At 35.3% G+C, this 21,624-nt stretch overlaps 1 protein-coding gene across 1 annotated transcript in view; it reads right to left on the reverse strand.

Moving 5' to 3' along the window:
• LOC126969574 (cell adhesion molecule Dscam2-like) overlaps positions 1-21,624 on the reverse strand; it is a 49,518-nt gene that overhangs the window by 24,427 nt on the left and 3,467 nt on the right. The window contains exon 3 of the mRNA XM_050815106.1: positions 1,242-1,387. Within this exon, the coding sequence (XP_050671063.1) occupies positions 1,242-1,387 (146 nt within the window). The remainder of the gene's footprint in view (positions 1-1,241; positions 1,388-21,624) is intronic.

Consider the following 21,624-nt stretch of genomic DNA (forward strand, 5'->3'; position numbering starts at 1 on the left):
GTAAGCTAAAGCCAATGTTTTTTCATAGGTGTAGTTTTATTTAAAACGATGGACAATATTTAGCTCAATTCAAATAAAATCAAGACAGCGTACACGAATAGTCTTGGAAAGTTACAATACAGATATTATATTGACGACATGAGATTTTATAAACCATACTGCTTCCATTCGTAATGCGCGTGCGGAAAGAAAATTTCCAAAACAAGCAGAAACGAATGTTTAATAAAAAGAGAAGCTATAACTACTGATGAAGTATTAATAATAGATGCATGTGTTAGATTATTAAGCTTATTGCGCTTTTAAGGTATTTATTTAATAATAATAAAGAGGTAAATAACTCTGAATGTGTTATTTAATTAAATATGTTTAGACATCTTAAAACTAAAAAGTAGCTCAATTGTATTTAAAAGTCAACACAGCCAATATTGTTCCTGATTGGCTGTAGAGCAGCCAATCAGCGATCAAGCAAATAGAATTGCCAACCTAAGTCTGCTAAGGTTTCGTTGGATCGGCGCAGTGGTGCTGAGGCACAGTTGGCTCGTAGCTGCCATACCGAACGGACACTTCAGAGTTAAGTACTTATTATTATTCATTATATTATTCTATTTTCTGTTCTGATATTATTATCCCTTTAATTACCTATTAATAATCTAATAGCTTCACCTCGTGTGAATATTAAATGAGGCTAGAAGTGTTATTTTAGTATTTTAATATAAGTACATTTTATTAAAGATTCCTCGACTTGTTGGATGTATGATGTACAGTATAATTCAAAAGATGAGCAGGGAGTTTCTTGTCGGTTCTTCTCCCCATGTCAAGGCTCCTTTACGAACCGATGTGGCTTCATGAAGTAATAAATATATTTCAAAGAATTCAGTGGTTTAATTGAATATAAAGGTTATTAGATTTTCATATTCACTTTACTTGTAACTTCTATTCCCTATATACTCTCGTTGCCTTTAATATAATAATCTAACATATGTATCTCGGGGGCGGTGACATTGGAGCTAGTAGAAGCTCTGCCTGTGGTTGTGACTGACCATATGGTGCGTTAATTTAATCTCCCTGGCAGAGCACCTCACTTCCATAAGTTTTATAACAAAGGATGTGGAACGAGACGAAAATTTCATTTAATTAATGTCTTTTTCTTAATATTAATGTCTCTCTCATCAAATTTATGCCTTTTCGTATTTTTGCATACTTTTTAACAGATTTTCTAGATTATAGTAATAAGCACTAACCTGGTTGAAGAAGTACAGGCCTGGATAAAGTAACACCAAGTTTATTAGAAGCTCTACATCGAAGTATTGTACTGCTTCCACCACCACCAGCATCTACCATCGATCTCCGTGCACCCACCACCAATCGACCATCAGCCAAGACATGTCTGTGTAACAAAAATATTAGTTTATCTCTATGATTAGCACATACCGTTTGAAGTTATAATAATATTGTTAGAATATGTGCATATATTCTGTGTATTTTCCGTGATATTTTAACCTTACACAAATAAAATTTGAAAACAAAATTTTCTGAACGCTGCGGGACTCAAACCCGCGACCTCTCGCGTTCCTTGCATGCGCACTTCTACCTGTGCCAACCGTTCGAGTGACGTATCGTTGATAAAATCTTGTATGCTTTGTTCAATTGTTGTGATTCAGTAAATTCAAAGGTTGTGGCTTCATCTACAAGATCTACTTTACAGTTAATAACCTGCTCAACACCAATATTGCATATTAGGAAATTACTTGAGATGTCGCTCTTGCAAATCTAAACAATTGAGCAGTTGGAAGAGCACTCACAAGAACGCGTGAGGTCGTGGGTTCGAGTCCCGCATCGTTTATAAAATTTTGGTAACAAATTTTATTTGTGTAATAAATTTAATACCAGAAGTGAGGGTTATCGAAGGGTCGAAAGTGGCGCCTAATTGTTGGTAAAATAAAAATTTAGGCTGAGAGTATCTTAATTGTACTAATTGCATCTTAATTGTCCACAAGATAGACTGACGATCTGGTTAAGTTTGCCGGAATACGTTGGATGAGGACAGCGCAGGACCTAACTAAACTTCCTACTAAAAATCCTCGTGGATATCTTTTGGGGAGGCTTTTGTTCAGCAGTGGATGTCTTCGGGCTGATTATGATGATGAATTATACTAAGAGCCGCTGATGGTGAACAGGTATGAGTTGCTTTAGCCCTTTAATCATACCGAAAAAAAATCCTTGACAGATCAGGCATCCTGCGTAACAGAGCATCCCATTAGCTCCGCCGCTCCGTACATATGACATAATACTTTAATTATATATACTTCAGTTTATTTACCTACCTCCATTAAACCAGAGGTTGGCTCCTTTGCACAGGATGCCGGCTAGATTATGGGTACTACAACGGCGCCTATTTCTGCCGTGCAGCAGTAATAAGTACGCGTTATTGTGTTTCGCTCAGAAGGGCGCCGTAGCTAGTGAAATTACTAGGCAAACGACACTTAACATCTTATATCTCAAGGTGACGAGCGCAATTGTAGTGACGCTCAGCATTTATGAGTTTTTGAAGAATCATGAGCGACACTGCATTGTAATGGGCAGAGCGTATCAATTACCATCAGCTGAACAACTTGCTTGTCTCGTATAAAATTAATTGATAAAAGAACCATCAATATCACAAGTTTTTCGATACAGAAGTAACAATAGATTCAAAGTCCATTAATAACAAACTTTCTCAATTAAGGTCTGAATAAGATCATGGTACATTGCCAAACTCGTAAAAGACGCGATGTTAATGTTTCCTTCCTTCGATATACAACTGAAGTTCAACATAATGCCACAAAGTCACCAGGTTGTTCGAAGTGAAATGAAAGAATCGTGTTCTTATGTTTACAATTACGAAATGTTTTGCTTTTTGTGAGACTGGAAACTTTATTTTTATTTTTTTATGGAATAGGAGGACAAACGAGCCTACGGGTCACCTGTTGTTAAGTGATCACCGCCGCCCACACTCTCTTCCAACACCAGAGGAATCACAGGAGCGTTGCTGGCCTTTAAGGAAGGTGTACGCGCTTTTTTTGAAGGTACCCATGTCGTATCGTCCCGGAAACACCGCACAAGGAAGCTCATTCCACAGCTTAGTAGTACGAGGAAGAAAGCTCCTTGAAAAAAGCACTGTGGAGGACCGCCACACATCCAGATGGTGGGGATGATATCCTAATTTGTGGCGTGTCGTGCGAAGGTGGAATTCGGCGGCAGGAATTAGGTTAAACAGCTCTTCGGAACACTCCCCGTGATAAATTTATTATAGCAAAAATTCTGGTCATTGATTATTCATATATTTTACTAGCTGTCAGACGTTGTTTTGCCATATAAATTATTTTTAGAGTTAGACCGTTTCTTGGACATTGCAACAGTTTTTATTTTTCTAAAATTAAAAAAAAAAACTAAAATAAACCTAAGTAGCCTACTCCTTATTACTCCTTATTACATAAGCTACCTGCCAATTAAAAGTCCCGTCAAAATCGGTCCAGTCATTTCAGAGATTAGACGGAACAAACAAACAGAGACAGACAGACAATTGTAAAAAATGTTATTTTGGTGTCAGTACCGTATATATATTCGTAATACATGTAGTAAAAAACGGTTATTTCAATATTACAAACAGACACTTCAATTTTATTTATATGTATCTATAGTATACCTTAATTAAAAGAAATTGATTATTGTATATATGTAACAAAAAGCTATCTTTTGATTGGATCGTATTAATTCCTGAGTAAGTCCAATATTTTGTTTTTGAATTCAAAGCAGATTTCGAAGTTGTATACTTTTTGTGCGATACCTTTCTACTAATCTCATACTTAATGTATGAGAGTGTTTATTATCAAAATTTTGGATACTTCTCCTTTGATTAAATAAAATACTGATGTCATTTTACTCATAAGGTAACGTATTTTTGATATCAGTTTAAAGTTTTATGATATCTCTAATAGTTACAGAATAATCGCTTGGACACACTTAAAGATAACAAGAAAGAAAATAGTTTAATAAAAAAATATAAATTGCGTGTAATTGTACCTAACTATATTAGGTTTTTAGTAGAGTTACATTTATATTATTATTATTTATTTAAAGAGACGTTTCGTGATCTTTGCAGGATCACGCTTTCATGGAGACTGTGATTGAGAGGATTCGAGAAAGTCGTCATAGTTGTTATGATAGACTTTGAATATAGTAGTGTATAGGAGACCGGACAGCTCGATCATGCATGATGAACACTGACCTCTACTTTATACCGCTGGACTGGCGGCTGTTAAAGAGCTTTTGTGCCTGTTTGATATTCGCCATTTTGGCGCTGTTGGCCATGTAGCGAGAGTCTGCGGTACTAAAACTAGTGATGACAACCTCAACATCGATAGATGGTGGGAAACTATTTTAAAAAAAATTGTGTACTTTATTATGTTGAATCTTGAAGTATAAATAACACGGAAAACGAACGAAATTAATTCAAAACGCAAAAATATTTCAGAGTATTGTACGTTTCTTCGACATTTGTATTATACGTCAAAATTAGTTCTCTGGACGCTCGCGAGTGGCGCTTCAAATAGGCACAAAAAATTTGCTGTCAAACAAATGTAATAACAGCCTGTCCAGTGGTATTTATACAGGTCAGTGGTGACGAATATTGATTTGTCAATGTGTACTTTAGCTGATGACTTAATATTCAAAATACTAAGGAGCAACTTTTACTTTTTTAATTCAACGATGGCAAGACTTGTCAATCAAACTCTGTTATCTAATATATAAAATTCTCATGTCGCGGTGTTTGTACTTAAACTCCTTCGAAACGGCTTGACCGATTCCCTTGAAATTTTGAGTGCATATTGGGTAGGTCTGAGAATCGGACAACATCTATTTTTCATCCCCCTAAATGTTAAGGGTAGTCCACTCCATATTTTTTTAATATTTTTGACATTTTTTTTTTAAATTTGTTTGATTATGAGTCAGCATTAAAAATACATACAACATTAAATTTCACCCATCTACGATCAACAGTTACTTTTGTATCGCGATTCGGCAATACAACGTTTGCTGGGTCAACTAGTAGTATATAATATTTAAAAAAAAATACTTTCAGGTCAAGAATTACAAAGAGTAACCTAGGTAGGACCACTCCTATTAACAGAATTGTAATGTCCTATAACAATATATTTAAAATAGCAGATTTGGGCATATTTTGAAACTCTTAAATAAAATCATTCGTTCTTTCGTTTTTGACAATTAACCGACTTCCAAAAGGAGGAGGTTATCAATTCGATCGGTATTTTTTTTTTATGTATGTATACCGATTACTCTGAGATTTATGAACCGATTTACGTAATTCTTCTTTTGTTTGATGCGAAATAAATGCCATTTGGTCCCATAAAAATTTTACATAGTTTTGCTTAATAGTTTTCATTTTATGAACATTTATATGAAAATTTTCGTCTGCCTTGATGACATAATTGTTTTCTGTGTACGGCTTTTTTTGGAGTGTTCATTCAAGTTGATTATATATTATTATTACTGACACTAAAAAACTTGAAAAAACCGACTTCAAAAACTGAAAAGTATCAAATAACTAAAAATTTAATTTAATACACCTCTTATGCAAACGTTTTCCTTTAATATTAATAAAATACTTTTATTTGTATGTGCTACATATAGCTTTGAAGTCGGTGCCAAGCCAAATGTAATAAAGGTACACTCCTACATTCGCCACGCGTGACTTTGAGCGGGATAGCTTCGTCTAGACGAAAACAACCCAAGTGGACAGACACGCGTGGCCAGACAACGTAAATAATTACAGTAAGTAAGCTGTTTACAATATTAAGTTTAATTTTCTTTAGGGCTTGGCACTGACTTCAAAGCTATCAATATGTAGCACATACAAATAAAAGTATTTTATTAATATTAAAGGTAAAGGTTTGTATAAGAGGTGTATTAAATTAAATTTTTAGTTATTTGATACTTTTCAGTTTTTGAAGTCGGTTTTTTAAACGTAGTTTATTTTTTATAATTATTTTAAATTAAGTTTACATAAAATTTTGTTTTCTATATTTTTGTGTAACTACTTTATAAAGCAATTTAGATAGTAAGTAAACATGGAAATTGTCCTATTTTAATAATGTTATTAAGTACTTGTAATTTAATTAATTAATTGCATGTCGAGTTAGCCCGTAAATGGGGTATACGATGTTAAATAATATAAGTTATTAATGTGTAAATATACCATAAAGCAACACATTGTATACAACATGGACTTCCTACTGAATAAATCTAATATATAAAATTCTCATGTCGCGGTGTTTGTAGTTAAACTCCTTCGAAACGGCTTGACCGATTCCCATGAAAATTTGAGTGCATATTGGGTAGGTCTAAGAATAGGACAACATCTATTTTTCATCCCCCTAAATGTTAAGTGGTCCACGCCAATTTTATTTTTTTTGACATTTTTTTTTAAATTTGTTTGATTATGAGTCAACATTAAAAAATACATACAACTTCAAATTTTCACCCATCTCTAATCAACAGTTACTTTTGTATCGCGATTTTAATATCGGCAATACAACGTTTGCTGGGACAGCTGGTAAATAAATAAAAATAGTAAATATAGATTCGCTTTCCTTTTCTGTACTTGCTCTATCTCCGTTTGAGATGTTTTTTCTCTACCGCACACTTTGTTTATACGTTGGTATATTGTCAGTTTATGGTTGTAATTTAATTTATAGGTGACTAAAGAACCCATACCAATATTAATATAGACGATTATAATAATAATATAATAATATATCTTTATTAAAAGGTATGCACCCAGTTAAAATTACAATAATATATGTATAAAGTAAAATTAAAATTAAATAAATTAAAATACAATTCTGTATTCAGGTCTATTTATTTCCTATCAGCCTCCTGGTGCACTGAACGCCAATGCTTGTTAATTGAGCAATCCAGACACCCGGCCAGCGTGCTCAGGATCTCATTCTTGGATTCTCGCAATCGGCTCCAGAATGTTGCGATACGCGATCTCATGATCGCAAAGAAATCCGGTACTCTGGCCTCGGCGAACATGGCCGACGCGCTACAGTACCGAGGCAACTTCATCAGGATACGATACGCATCATTGTATTGCACCCTGATGTTGTTGATGGCACGCCTGGTGTACTTCGTCCAAAGTTGGCATGTATAGAAGCTTAGACAGTAAGCTCTTAACAGCGTCACCTTCACTGGGTCAGTACACTTAGCAAAGCGACGCGACAGCATATTACACCTAATAGACAAAGCACGTCTCTCCCGTTCAATATCTTCGTCGTCTTTGAGGTACTCAGTCACAATGTGACCGAGATATTTGAACCGCTCAACCCTATCGATTTTCTCTCCATCCAAGAAAACCTCGGGGATCGACTCCAGACCTCTGCCTGAACGGAACACAATCGCAACTGTCTTTTTAACGTTATATTTTAAGCCGTGTTCTGCGGCATAGCGTTCGCAGATCGCTAACAGTTTACGGAGACCCTTGATAGAGGGACTCAGAAGCACCATGTCATCAGCGTAGCTAAAGTTATTCATACACGTGGAGCCTATGTGACAGCCGACCCTGGTGCCTCTCAGTTCCGCAATCAGGTCATTCACGTACAGGCTAAAAAGGTCGGGAGAGGTCAAACCTCCTTGGCGCACGCCGCATTCTTCGCGATTGCTCTGTTCGGACTTGCAACCCTATCAAGGGTCGCCCTTGTGCATTTTTCCCATTTTTGAAACTGGTCGTTAAAAGATTATTGCCTGTCATTTTATTTATATAATAATATTGATACACTTTTACACAAATTATCTGGCCCCAAATTAGGCCTGTGTTATGAATTGCAAGACAACGATATATTTGATACAATATACTTACTTCAACATACATATAAACATCCATGACTCGGAAACAAACATCTATATTCACCATATAAATGCTTGCACCTATCGGGATTCGAACCCGGGACCTTTAGCTTAGTTGGTAAGATCGCTAACCACTTGGCTATACAGGTCGTCACATTCAAATTCAAAATTTCTTCAAATTCAAATATTTTTATTCAAAATAGGATGTGACATCACTTATTGAAAGTCAAAAAACTACCACCCATTCCAAAATGAATGCCTTAGACCTTAGAAGAATGGGCGCAACAAACTCAGCGGGATTTTTTTCATCGAATAAATATGTTTACAAGTAATATTGTACAATTAAACTTATTATTTAATCATTAAGAAAGTCATTTATGTTATAGTAACCTTTACCACACAAACGTTTTTTAACAATTCTTTTGAATAACGTAATACTTTTGTTTTGAACATTTTGTTGTAAAAGCATATACCTACATCGCCCCACAAAAGACTTACTAACTCTACTTAGTCGAGTAGTAGGCATCATCAGTTTATGTCTGTTCCTGGTGTTAACATTTGACAATTGTATAAGTAGCAAGTACTCACAAGAATAACTAAACGTATAACTTTTTCACACTCAAACACCTTTTTTTAATTGTATTTACGGAAGCTAGAGGTGTCATGACTTTATTCGTTTACTGTTATGGCTTCAGTACAATGTCCGTATAAGTGGATAGTTATTTAAAACATACTTTACTTGTTCGCAGGTGCGTAAGTCTTTCTTATCTCATTAATGGAAAGTCTAAGAATAAGGTAAAGTAGACAACTTCGAGTTTGACTTAACCACCGAGGGCAATTATTATGAACAAAATAATTGTGGACTGTGTATTTTATTGAGGCGCAATAGACTTATAGAGGTGATTTTTCACTAAAAAAATTTTCTACGGTTTCTCGTAGGCTTAAAAAATTTTTTCACTTCTCATGCTCTGATATTGTTTATTTGTGCACGATATAGGCTTTACAAAATCGATTTTTGTGAACAAGTGCACAAAAGGATCTACTCATAAATGTATCTTTATTAAGGCAAAGAAAATGAGCTATACAGCCAAACACAATAAATAGTTCAGAGATAGAATTTGTTATTTTTTAATACTTACTTTAATCTATTTGCCTCATGTGTTTTTTAAGACATAAAAGATATTAAAATTTAAATTAAAATTCGGTAGGTTATTTAATTAATTAAATATATATTTATATATATATTACCATATTAATTCAATAGTAGGCTGTATAGGTCTAGAGCCCAAACCTAATATCAATGTCGTAAGATTAAAAAAAAAGCGGCGGGAAACAGGTCTTGTTTTTTCGTCCGTTTATTAATTTCTTAAAATTTGCTAAAATTGTTAAAAATGGCCAATGTATCGTCCACAAAACCTTTTTATCCTCGACATTACTATCAGCTGCTAAAAGCCTCGGATATAAATGGTTCATTTTGTGCACTCGTTGTAAAATCTACTATTATTTTGAAATGAAAGCTTCTTTAGCGGTGTTAATCACTTTTATTGGGATGGGCATAAAATGTTAAAGTCACGTCAGGATAAGTGACCTGATCGAAAATTCCTTGAGAAGAAATTTCCTGAGAGATAAACTTTTTAATGTAAAATAATTATAATTGTTCTGAAGTGTTAAATTTTTCTTATATCTATGCGTCAAAATAAGAGGTTTAAATAGCCGTATCTTTTTTTATGGAATAGGAGGACAAACGAGCGTACGGGTCACCTGGTAATTAAGTGATCACCGCCACCCACATTCTCTTGCAACACCAGAGAAATCACAGGAGCGTTGTCGGCCTTTAAGGAGTAGTCGTATCGTCCCGGAAACACCGCACAAGGAAGCCCATTACAAAGCTTTGAAGTACGTGGAAGAACGCTCCTTAAAAACTGCACTGTGGAGGAACGCCACACATCCAGATGGTGGGGATGATATCCTAATTTGTGACATGTCATGCTAAGTTGGAAGACGGCGGCAGGAATCAGGTCAAACAGCTCTTCGGAACACTCCCCGTGATAAATACGGTAGAAGACACACAATGAGGCAACGTCTCTACGCAACGCCAAGTGATCCAGCCGTTCACAGAGCACTGGGTCCCCGACAATTTGAGCTGCTCTGCGTTGCGGTCAAATGGATCGAGCTGGGTGCGCAGACCAGACATGACAGCAATTCTTCATATGTGGCCGGACCTGCACTTTGTAGAGCGCTAGAATGTGGGCCAGCTTTAAGTATTGCCGTGCTCTATTTATGACGCCCAGCTTTTTCGAAGCGAATTTTTCTTTCCCTTCCAAATGGCCACGTAATTTGCAATCGCTCGAGATTTCGAGACCCAGTATTCCGAAACTAGGCGAAGCTCTAAGGTAAGTGTTGTCGAAGAGCGGTGATACGACAAATGGGTTTTTTTTAGTGGTAAACGCGCAAACTTGAGTCTTCTGGTGGTTAAATTGGTACAAAGGTTGGAAGGTACAAGTTACTCCATTCCACAACCTTCTCAAGAGAGGACTCGATAGAAGACACAAGTTTCTCCCGGCACTGATCGACGATTTCCTGACCAGTAGTAAACTGATGGATCTGTAGTTTTTGATATCGTCTTTGTCCTTTTTTTGTGTATCAGTATAATATGCGTTTTTCATTATTTCACATTCAATATACTGAGGAGCTAATGACAGGCGTGGCTGACAATTTACGACTTGTCAATCGAAATCAGTTACAGCAAAATAGATTCGCTTACCTTTTCAATCTTGCTGTATCTCTGACGGAGGTGTTTTTCTCTCTCGCATGCTTCGTTTGTCTTTACGCTAGTATATTGTAACGGCCCTTCCCAATATACTATCTACAAATAGAGATAAATTACTGCCTTCTAGTGTCAATAATCTGAAGCTGTCCCAATATACCCAATAAGTCATTCTTATCGCCTTATATTGGGACGCGTGAATTGCAATTTCCATACAAACTTCTATCGCTGGTAAGCTATACGTCCTCCCATTGACAGACAGTGTGTACGGATAAGGTGAGTTACCGTTCATAAGTTTATTAGGACAGAAAAGTCAACGATAGTTACGATTTTTATCTCAAGTAAGAGATAGACTGAATATTGGGAACGGCCGTTAGTCGATAACAAAACCCTATCTGTGTTATTAATAAGCGCGAATATAAATTATTCCAAATTTAAAACTTGTTGTTTTTATCTTACCTTTATCACTATAATACATAATTACATGACAGGTAGAAGTTATTTTAAACTGTAAGTGGAGTAACTTTACATTGCTATTTTGAATATGACAGTATAAAACTAAACACAAAGATTACCAAGTATGATTAGGCTGAACTTAATAATGTCAATTAAGTCAACGTTGTACTTAATTTGCTGACTAAGTGTCCAACTTTAGCTTACCTCAGCAGAAATGAACAGACCACCCAACCGTTGGAGAATTCAACGTAAATTATTGTCAAAATTTATGCAAGCAACTTTAAACTTTTCTCGCTTAAGTTAGACACCATTTTGAGGTGTTGAATTCTCTTTGTCGAGCTCTAAGAGCTTTTTAAAAGTTTAATATCGAGTTTTGTGAACTTTGTTCAGCTGTAATAGTTTGTTATATACTCGATGATAATGTTGAATATTAGGTCGAGCGAACAAGTACTACTCTGTAAAGAAAGTACCGGGAAAAGATCAAAAATTTATTTAATCACCTTCAAAGTATTTTTATGAAATAAGGGACGAGACGAGCAGGACGTTCCGCTGATGGTGATTGATACGCCTTACTCATTACAGTGCCGCTCAGGATTCTTGAAAAATCCACAAATTCTGAGCGGCACTACAATTGCGCTCGTCACTTTGAGACATAAGATGTTAAGTCTCATTTGCCCAGTAATTTCACTAGCTACGGCGCCCTTCCGACCGAAGTACCTTCAAAGTATGCTCCTTCGGAAACGATACACTTACGGCAACGAATAATCCAATCATCAAAACCTCTTTTTAAACGCTGTTTCCGGAAATGAGTTCAGTTCTCGCTACGAATTCTCCTTTATGTCTTCTACCGATTGAAAGCGGGTGCCACGAAGTGGTTATTTGAGTTTAAGAAAAAGAAAGAAGTCGGCTGGAGCCATATCTGGTGAATATGGTCGTTGCTCGATGGTATTTGTTAAGTGTTTGCTCAAGAATTCATACACAATTTGCTCTCTTAAATGCTGCATAACGCTCAAATAATATTCTTTATTTGCCATTTAACCTTCCGGCAAGAATTGATTGAATTTTTGATAAATTCGATTCACCGTAAGCCTTCTGTAACATTTTCAGTGACTTAAAACACGAAATTCCATTGGCGATGCAGAATTTAAGACAAATTCTTTGTTCGATGTTTTCGTCCATTCTGAAATTCGCAATACACACTATATACTAAAAACAGCACTGTATTTAATATAAATAACAGATAACAGATGCAACTCGAACTCCGCGCCAATATGGAAAACAGTCTAATAACAACAAAAAAAAAACAAAAATTTGAATTTGGAACCATAAACACATCATCCATTACCGATACTTTTTTGACTGATTGTATACGGGTACACCTCTACTATACACCACTGGACTGGCAGATGTCTAGTTTTGTGCCTGTTTGATATTCGCCATTATGGCGCTGTTGGCCATGTAGCGAGAGTCTGCGGTACTAAAACTAGTGATGACAACCTCAGCAAACATCAACCGATGATGGGAAACTATTTACAAAAAAAAAATGTGTACTTTATTACGTTAATTCTTGAAGTACTAATAACACGGAAAACTAACGAAATTAATTCAAAATGCAGAAAAACTTCTGAGTAATTTCCTTCGCAGCCATTTGTATTATATGTCAAAATTAGTTCTCTGGACTCTCGTGAATGGCGCTTCAAATAGGCACAAAAAATTTGCTATCAAACATATGGAACAGCCTGTCCAGTGGTATTTATACAGGTAGAGATATGGGTAAGATGATATTAGGTGATCACTAGAGGAATCATATAACGTATATCACATGGACTGAGAACATCACATTACAAGAGCGGCGAGCTCTTCACTTACGTATGCTCATAATTACGTTGATAGTTCTTAAGATTGATAGCACACAATAAATCAATAAATAAGTCAATATAAAATTCAAGTCGCTCAGAGGTCGAAAATCAACCATATTTAATTTTTCAATTATATTTTAAAAGATGACTTAGGACTTGTAGCCTATAACAGATGTACTGCTCATGTCTTAACTCATAAATTAAAAAAGAATAGGATGGTAAAATCGATACAACTACTGAAGCGGTATGTAAAGGGTGGTCGCAGAAAAAAAATTGTTTACGGATGAGATTTTTTTTACAATTGATCAATTTACAACATTTTTATTATTAATTACAGAAGGTAGACACTAAAATATAAAGATATTTGTCAAGACGAAACATTTGCCTAGTCCTAAATTTGTAACATCTGCAGTTATAAATGTTACTTGCAAATGGAGAACCTATAATTTTGGATTGAATAATATATTAAAAATAACAATTGGATAAGACCATTTTATTGGATTTCTTTGACCTACTAGCGGACAAGGAAATGGTTAAAAAAAAATCTTTGTTGTATTTCTCTGCTTATAATGAGCATAACTTGATTTCAGCTTAAAATGTTCCTGAAAATTTGGATTAGGACAAGCATAAATAATAAACAAACAAATCTAGTAGTAACAGATATTTGCGCTTACAAAGTAATAAAAAATCTTCAATTTACTTGAACAAATTAATTTTATATTATGCTAAGAAAATACTATTTTTAATGAAAATAAGGGATGAGACGAGCAGGACGTTCAGCTGATGGTAATTGATATGCCCTGCCCATTACAATGCATTGCCGCTCAGGATTCTTGAAAAACCCAAAATTTCTGAGCGGCACTACAATTGCGCTCGTCACCTTGAGATATAAGATGTTAAGTCTCATTTTCCCAGTAATTTCACTGGCTATGGCGCTCTTCAGACCGAAACACAGTAATTTTTATACATTACTGCTTCAAGTCTGAAATAGGCGCCGTTGTGGTACCCAAAATCTAGCCGGCATCCTGTACAAAGGAGCCTCCTACTGGTAAAACTAATTTTGATTTTTCATTAGTTTTCTTTTGGTCGTTAGCCTTTTAACAATAAGAAACGAAATTCTAAAGAATTATGTTTATATCTCTATTAAATGCTCTTCAATTTTAGTTATTAGCATTTGCTTTAAACTTTTTCCGCACTCCATCGCATTTACAGATGCTGCTTATAAGTTGAGTCCTTAAACTTTCTGAATATATTTGTAACTTTTCGGGCCAAGGTATTTGTATGAATTACAATATCTTATATAGTCATAAGATAGTATGATGAAAATATTAGCAATTAATCCCTACAAATATTATAAATGTGAGTGTAAATTTGTTTGTTATGCTTTCACGTCTAAACCACCGAAACGATTTTGATAAAATTTAGAGATAGACAAGAGCTTGCAAATGGATATAGGCTACCTTTTATTGCAAAAAAAATAAATGGAGGGATTTAAATAGGGGATGGAAGTTTGCATGGAACCTCGACATTGTGGATAATAAAACCATGAAACTTTGTATTTGGACACTAGAGAAGAAAAAGTTTATAAACACTTGTTCGAGCATTTTTCAAACTTTGACCTAAGTGAGGATGAAATAGGAGATTAAAGTTCACTGGGAAATACTATTAAAGAGACTGTCCACAATGACAAGGGATATGCGCTGTATCTTAGAAGAGGGCTGCCAGCAGCGGAAAGTGCAGTTTGTATGTGTATTATTTGAAAAGTAAACAAAATAATAAAAATAAATTGCCCAAAGTAACTATTCAATACGGACAAACGGGAAGCGGGAGTCACGGGTATGAGCTGGTATTCTAATAAACTATCGGAATAAATAATAATTATTTAAAATTGCAATGAAATTATGAATCTCCGAGAAGTCCGCATTAGATACGAAACGAACAGTCATGATCTACATATAATATCTATAATGATTCCCTTCCCATCTCCATGAAACCAACAACAGAGCTGGTGCGCCTTGTGAAGCGGCTGAAAAAGCTAAAGCATGCAAATACAGGGGTCTAGGCTCCGAATATAATTTTGTCCCATTAAGTGTCGAGACCCTTGGTCCGTTGGGTCCTAACGCTATAAGGCTTTTCAAAGAAATAGTGAAAAGGTTAGTCGACATCACAGGAGACCTAAGAGCTGGCAGCTACCTCGAACAAAGAATTAGTCTAGCTATTCAAGGAGGGAACGCTTCCAGTATCTTCGGAACCTTGCCTAAAGGGACTCCTTTTATACTTTAGTTATCATATTATATGTTTTAAGGTTTTTAGTTTTAGGTTCATTGTTATTATACATATATTTTTTTTTTCTATATAAATAACATATAAAAAGTATTTTAGATGTGATATATATAAGGGCTAAAATTGATTTGTCCAGACAAATCAATTTTAGGTGTGAGATTTTGCTTCTTGAAAAATATGACTCTGTAGGTCGGAAGTACTCCATAGGTTTCGCTTTACCAGCTGTGAAAAGTAAAAATATATCTGTATTATTCCCAGTTTGGCCATAAGATCTTTTGTTATGGACAATCTATACTATCGTTAGACGACCTGACAGCCCGATAATGTATGACTATTTTTTATTTGTCGATATATGGGTTAATTTAATATTCAAAATACAAAGGAGCTATATCCAAGCGTGGCTAACTGTTTTCGAGTTGTCAATCAAAATCGGTTACAGTAACTGAATCTATTCATATATTTCTTTTCTATCTTGATTTATCTCCGTTAGAGATGTTCGTCTATACGCTAATATACTGTAACTGTTTGGACCTATAGTAAATAAAATATTTGAACACATATATAGAAGAATTACATTTATTTATAGTCTCAAGCAATCTTGAATAAAGTACCTCGAAAATGGTGAACTTTTCTTAAACTAAGTAATCAAAATTAAAAAAAAATACATCATTTTCCCAGTGGGAGGCTCCTTTGCACAGGATGCCGGCTAGATTATGGGTACCACAACGGCGCCTATTTCTGCCGTGAAGCAGTAATGTGTAAGTTATTGTTTTTCGGTCTGAAGGGCGTCGTAGCTAGTGAAATTACTGTGCAATGAGACTTCTTATGTCTCAAGGAGACGAGCGCAATTGCAGTGCCGGTCTGAATTCTTGGGATTTTCAAGAATCCTGAGCGGCACTGCATTGTAATGGGCAGGGCGTATCAATCACTATCAGCTAAATGCTCTCGTCTCGTCCCTTGTTGTCATAAAAAAAAATCAGAACGGATAATAATAAACAATAATCGCTAATAGATAAGATGTTCCACTCAATGAATTACTCGCACTGACAAAGTTCTACAAAAACTAGCGAGAACTTTATAACTTTCTGTCGCGAAGGATCAATTAATTCAATTACTGCTTTATTCGGCTACAATTTTGAAACTGTAGACTTAGACAATAAACTAGCGTATAGACAACATAAATATATATTAAGAATTCAAATATTTTTATTCAAAATCACTTATTGAACGTCAAAAACTACCACCCATTCAAAATAGCCTTACACTGTATTGTGATTTAATTGAGTGAATTTTTGGCGCTAATAATTAACGGAAGATAGTATGACAAGACTGCTTCCATGTTCCCCTCATGCGCACCTTTCTTGTTGAAGGCTTGGTTTAGGGTTGTGGAATGAGTGCCTGAAGTGATGCTCTTGAGTTTATTACACTCTTGTGAACATGATGTATTTAGGGTTGATTTAATAAGACACCTTGGGACACCACAGATGGATATCTTATCTTAATAATGTTATGTATTCTTAAATTCTTGATAAATTTATGTATGTATATAGGCACATAAGTGAATTTGCTATAAACAGTCATAGCCATAGTGTTAACACCAGGAACAAACATAAACTTATAATGCCGGCTAAGTCGAGTAAGTAAGTCTTTTGTGGGGCGTTGTATATGCTTTTACAAAAAGATCCCAGACAATGTTCAAAACAAATTATTTAATAACAAAGGCTATTATAATATAAATTACTTTCGTAATGATACCACTGATTGAGAATAGAGCAACCGCCCACAGAATGTGATCTTAGCCATTCCACAAATATGTTGGATATACCATAAGCTGATAATTTGGCGATCAATACACTATGACACACTCGGTCAAAAGTCTTACTGAAGTCAGTATATACAACGTGAACCTGTTTCTGTGCATCCAGTAATTCGGTTATAGTTTCACAAAGGTACAAAGCCATGTTCATGTAAGAACAATTTGAAGTGATTTTGTAGGAAAGGACAAATTAAGGATTCTAAAATTTTGGCAAATGTGTACAAAATGGAGATTGGTCTATAGTTTTGAATTGATTTCTGGGGGACTGATGCAAGATCTAAAATAAGTTTCACTCAGCTTTTTGTTGAAGTACAAAATGTTCAAATGGAGTATATCTACCTTCACAAGTAACTTTGTGTGACTTAATACAGTTCTACTTAATTAATTACAACCTACCTACAAAGTTCTCCAATTATTAGCTGAAAGTTTATAAGTTTCCGTCGCAAAGGATCAACTAATTTAACTATTAAGCACGTTGGTACCTTATACTTTAACATTTTGAATTAGTTCTATTGATTGTCTATTTTCATTCTTAATATAAAGAGAGGGTTTTGTTTTAAGTGTATATTTTATAACTGTACCTATCTCTGACCTGCCTAATTGAAGCGCCACTCGCGAGCGTCTAGAGAACTAATTTTGACGTATAATACAAATGGCTGCGAGAGAAGCGTACAATACTCTGAAATATTTTTGCGTTTTGAATTAATTTCGGTCGTTTTCCGTGATATTTATACTTCAAGAATCAACGTAATAAAGTACACATTTTATTGTAAATAGTTTCCCACCATCTATGTTGTCCACTAGGTTGGTTTCACGATTTTTAGTACCGCAGAATCTCGCTATATGGCCAACAGCGCCAAAATGGCGAATATTAAACAGGCACAAATCACTTTCACAGCCGCCAGTCCAGTGGTATATAGTAGAGGTCAGTGGTAGCTACAAAGTAACTTCTACAATTTGAGTAGTTAGTGTACTACCACACTACTACACTTAATAGTTGTTACGAGTAAGTACTACTGGATTCAGTAACACCAGGAAATATCTGCAAATAATTTATTACAGGTAGCAAACGGTAATATATTTCTGATTATGTTGGAACAACTCGTTACACAGTAATACTGATCATCAAACACCCTGGAAGATGTATCTCTTGTTATATATATCGCACTGAATGTTCACTGAATTGCTTGGAATGTCCCAATGAATCAAGTGCGCTTCTATGTAATATATATATATATATTACATCCGTAAGGATTATTCTCAAGTGATCTCAAACAGTGTCAACCGAATAAACGAATTCCATACAAAACAGCTATTTCTCAACGAAAAACAGCTATACTGAAAATATAAAAATCGCAGATACACTGTACACTACTTTAATATTATTTTAATATATTTCTGTTCTATCACATTCATTATATTTAATATAGTATTTTACATAAATATGTTTACAACATTATTTTCATATGAAAGATGGCAGGCATGTAAGTGTTTTTTAATGTGTATTTTTTTCTTTTTTTAATTTTAGTGTTTAAAATAGGTAGATGCTGAAAATCAGTGCTGCAGCCAGTATTGGTTTACAGCACAAGCTAAGCATCAGCCTTTTCTTTTGACTTTTCATTTAGTTAAGACAGGATTAGGAATATATTATTAAGTATTTATATTGTATTTTTATGTGTAAATGGAATGGAATGGAATAAATAACATGGAATAAATTTTACTTATTCTTAAAATAAAATAGAATTCCACCGTCGCACGACACGCCACAAGTTATCCCCACCATCTGGATGTGTGGCGGTCCTCCACAGTGCGGTTTTCAAATTCAAATATTTTTATTCAAAATAGGATTTATAATCACTTATTGAACATCAAAATCTACCCATTCAAAAGAGACTGCCTCAGACCTGAGAAGAATGGGCGCAAGAAACTCAGCGGGCTTTTTTTTTATATAAAATATGGATTACAATGTAATATCGTACAATAAACATTTATAATTAAAGAGCCTGAGGGTGTTCGCTTTAATCCCAGTCCGTGGTGTCATTAAGAAAATCGTTTATGCTTTAATAACCTTTCCCACACAAACGTTTTTTAACAATTCTTTTAAATTTCGTAACACATTTGTTTTGTACATTTTCTGGGATCATATTGTAGAAGCATATACATCGCCCAACAAAAGACTTACTAACTCGACCCAACCGAGTAGTAGGCATAACAATTTTATGTTTGTTCCTCGTGTTAACATTATGAATGTCACAGTTTCTAGAAAATTCCTCAATGTGCTTATGAACATACAAAACATTGTCAAAAATGTATTGAGAAGCAACAGTCAAAATGTTTATTTCTTTAAATTTTTCTCTTAATGATTCTTTAGGACCTAGGTTATAAATCGCGCGAATAGCCCTCTTCTGCAGCACAAAGATAGTATTAATATCGGCCGCACTGCCCCATAACAATATACCATAGGATATAATACTATGAAAATAACTAAATTATACTAATCTCGCCGTATCTATGTCAGTTAACCGTCTGTTTTTCTTAACCGCATATGCTGCAGAACTAAGCCTATTCGCCAATCCTTCAATATGGGGGCCCCACTGCAATTTGGAATCAAGAGTAATGCCAAGAAATATAGCAGATTCCACTGGTTTTACCACCTCTCCATTTAATAAAATATTCGCATCTACATTTTTGACATTTGGCGCGGTGAATTTAATATATTTGGTTTTATGATTATTTAACAATAAGTTATTGGCGCTAAACCAGTACACGATGTCAGAGTTTTCAAGGAGCTTTCTTCCTCGTACTACAACGCTGTGGAATGAGCTTCATTGTCCGGTGTTTCCGGGACGATACGACATGGGTACCTTCAAAAAAAGCGCGTACACTTTCTGGCAAGCCGGCAACGCTCTTGTGATTCCTCTGGTGTTGCAAGAGAATGTGGGCGGCGGTGATCACTTAACACCAGGTAACCCGTACGCTCGTTTGTCCTCCTATTTCATAAAAAAAAAAATATATATATATATATATATATATATATATATATATATATATATAAAATTTTAAGCAAAGAAAGTCGTTATTCATTATGTTCTGATGTTACGACAACTTGACAACTTTGACACAAAACGGATGTGGATGCTAAACAAACATAACACAATAGTGTTACTATGGGCATGTATCCAATATCGAATCAGGGCTTGTTGGACGTTCGTGTTAGCTAAAGTCCGAACGTTACAAGTGATTTAAGCTGAAAACTTTACCAATATACAATATACGTAGTACATTCGATGAAGTGTCGAACTTGTCTACGTAATGGAGTTAATATCGTTACGTAGTCTCTCAATTTGGTATGTGGGTCATTGCTTTTTTTCGAATGATATGCTGATCGCCAAATATTAAATATATTATTGTATTGTTACCTATATTTATTAATTTATCAGTGGGAGGCTCCTTTGCACAACGGCGCCTATTTCTGCCGTGAAGCAGTAACGTGTAAGCATTATTGTGTTTCGGTCTGAAGGGCGCCGTAGCTAGTGAAATTACTGGGCAAATTAGACTTAACATCTTATGTCTCGAGGTGACGAGCACTATTGTATTACCGCTCAGAATTTTTCTGTTTTTCATGAATCCTGCACTGTATTGTAATGGGCAGGGCGTATCAAATACCATCAACTGAACGTACTACTCGTCTAGTCCCTTAATTTCATAAAAATAAATTGTTTCTTAAAAACCTTGAGATCCAAATATTTTTAAGGAAGTAAGTAATCAATCCAAGAAGTATTTTAAATTATCAGTGTATCAAACTTTTATATGATCTATAAATCTTGTCACCAACATAGTCCGGATTATTGCGAAACTGAAGTTGCAGTAGGCAGGGCACATAGCTTGATGTACAGATGGCCGTTGGGGTAGTAAAGTCCTCGAATGGTGACCACGAACTGGAATACGGAATGTTGATAGTCCACAAGATGAACCGATGATCTGGTCAAGATCGCGGGAGTAGGTTGGATGAGCGCAGCGCAGGACCGTTCGTCGTGGAGATCTTTGGAGGAGGCCTTTGTCCAGCAGTGAACGTCTTTCGGCTAAATGGAGATGATGCCCTGATCTTTTCGGCAATATTGCCCTGCCTCATTTTGAATACATCTCCAACCTGATCGCAGAATGTATGTATTGGTTGACTTTTTCCAACATTTTCATCAGTGAGTCAACTTGTTCCACTGTCTCACACATTTTGTAGTCTCACTAGATGAGTCACTAGAGCGCCCGTTTTTCTCAGGTCTTATGGATATATACAAATAGGTGGTAGACCGAATAAGTGTTAAAATGTTTGAGTTTGGCTCTAAGGTTATTGTCTGATGGTGCTCCACTCATTAGGGCGCTAATTCTAATAAAGATGGTGAGAGATGCTACTCGTGGTGGCTGGATGATCTTGTTACCGGGAGGTCTGCTTGATTAAAGTTATTATATATTTTATTTTATGAAATGCTCACCCAATGCCTCTATTTATTTGCGGTATGTGTGGATTGATGCATCTACTA

This window comes from Leptidea sinapis, chromosome 18, assembly GCF_905404315.1.
Source record: "Leptidea sinapis chromosome 18, ilLepSina1.1, whole genome shotgun sequence".
NCBI lineage: Eukaryota > Metazoa > Arthropoda > Insecta > Lepidoptera > Pieridae > Leptidea > Leptidea sinapis.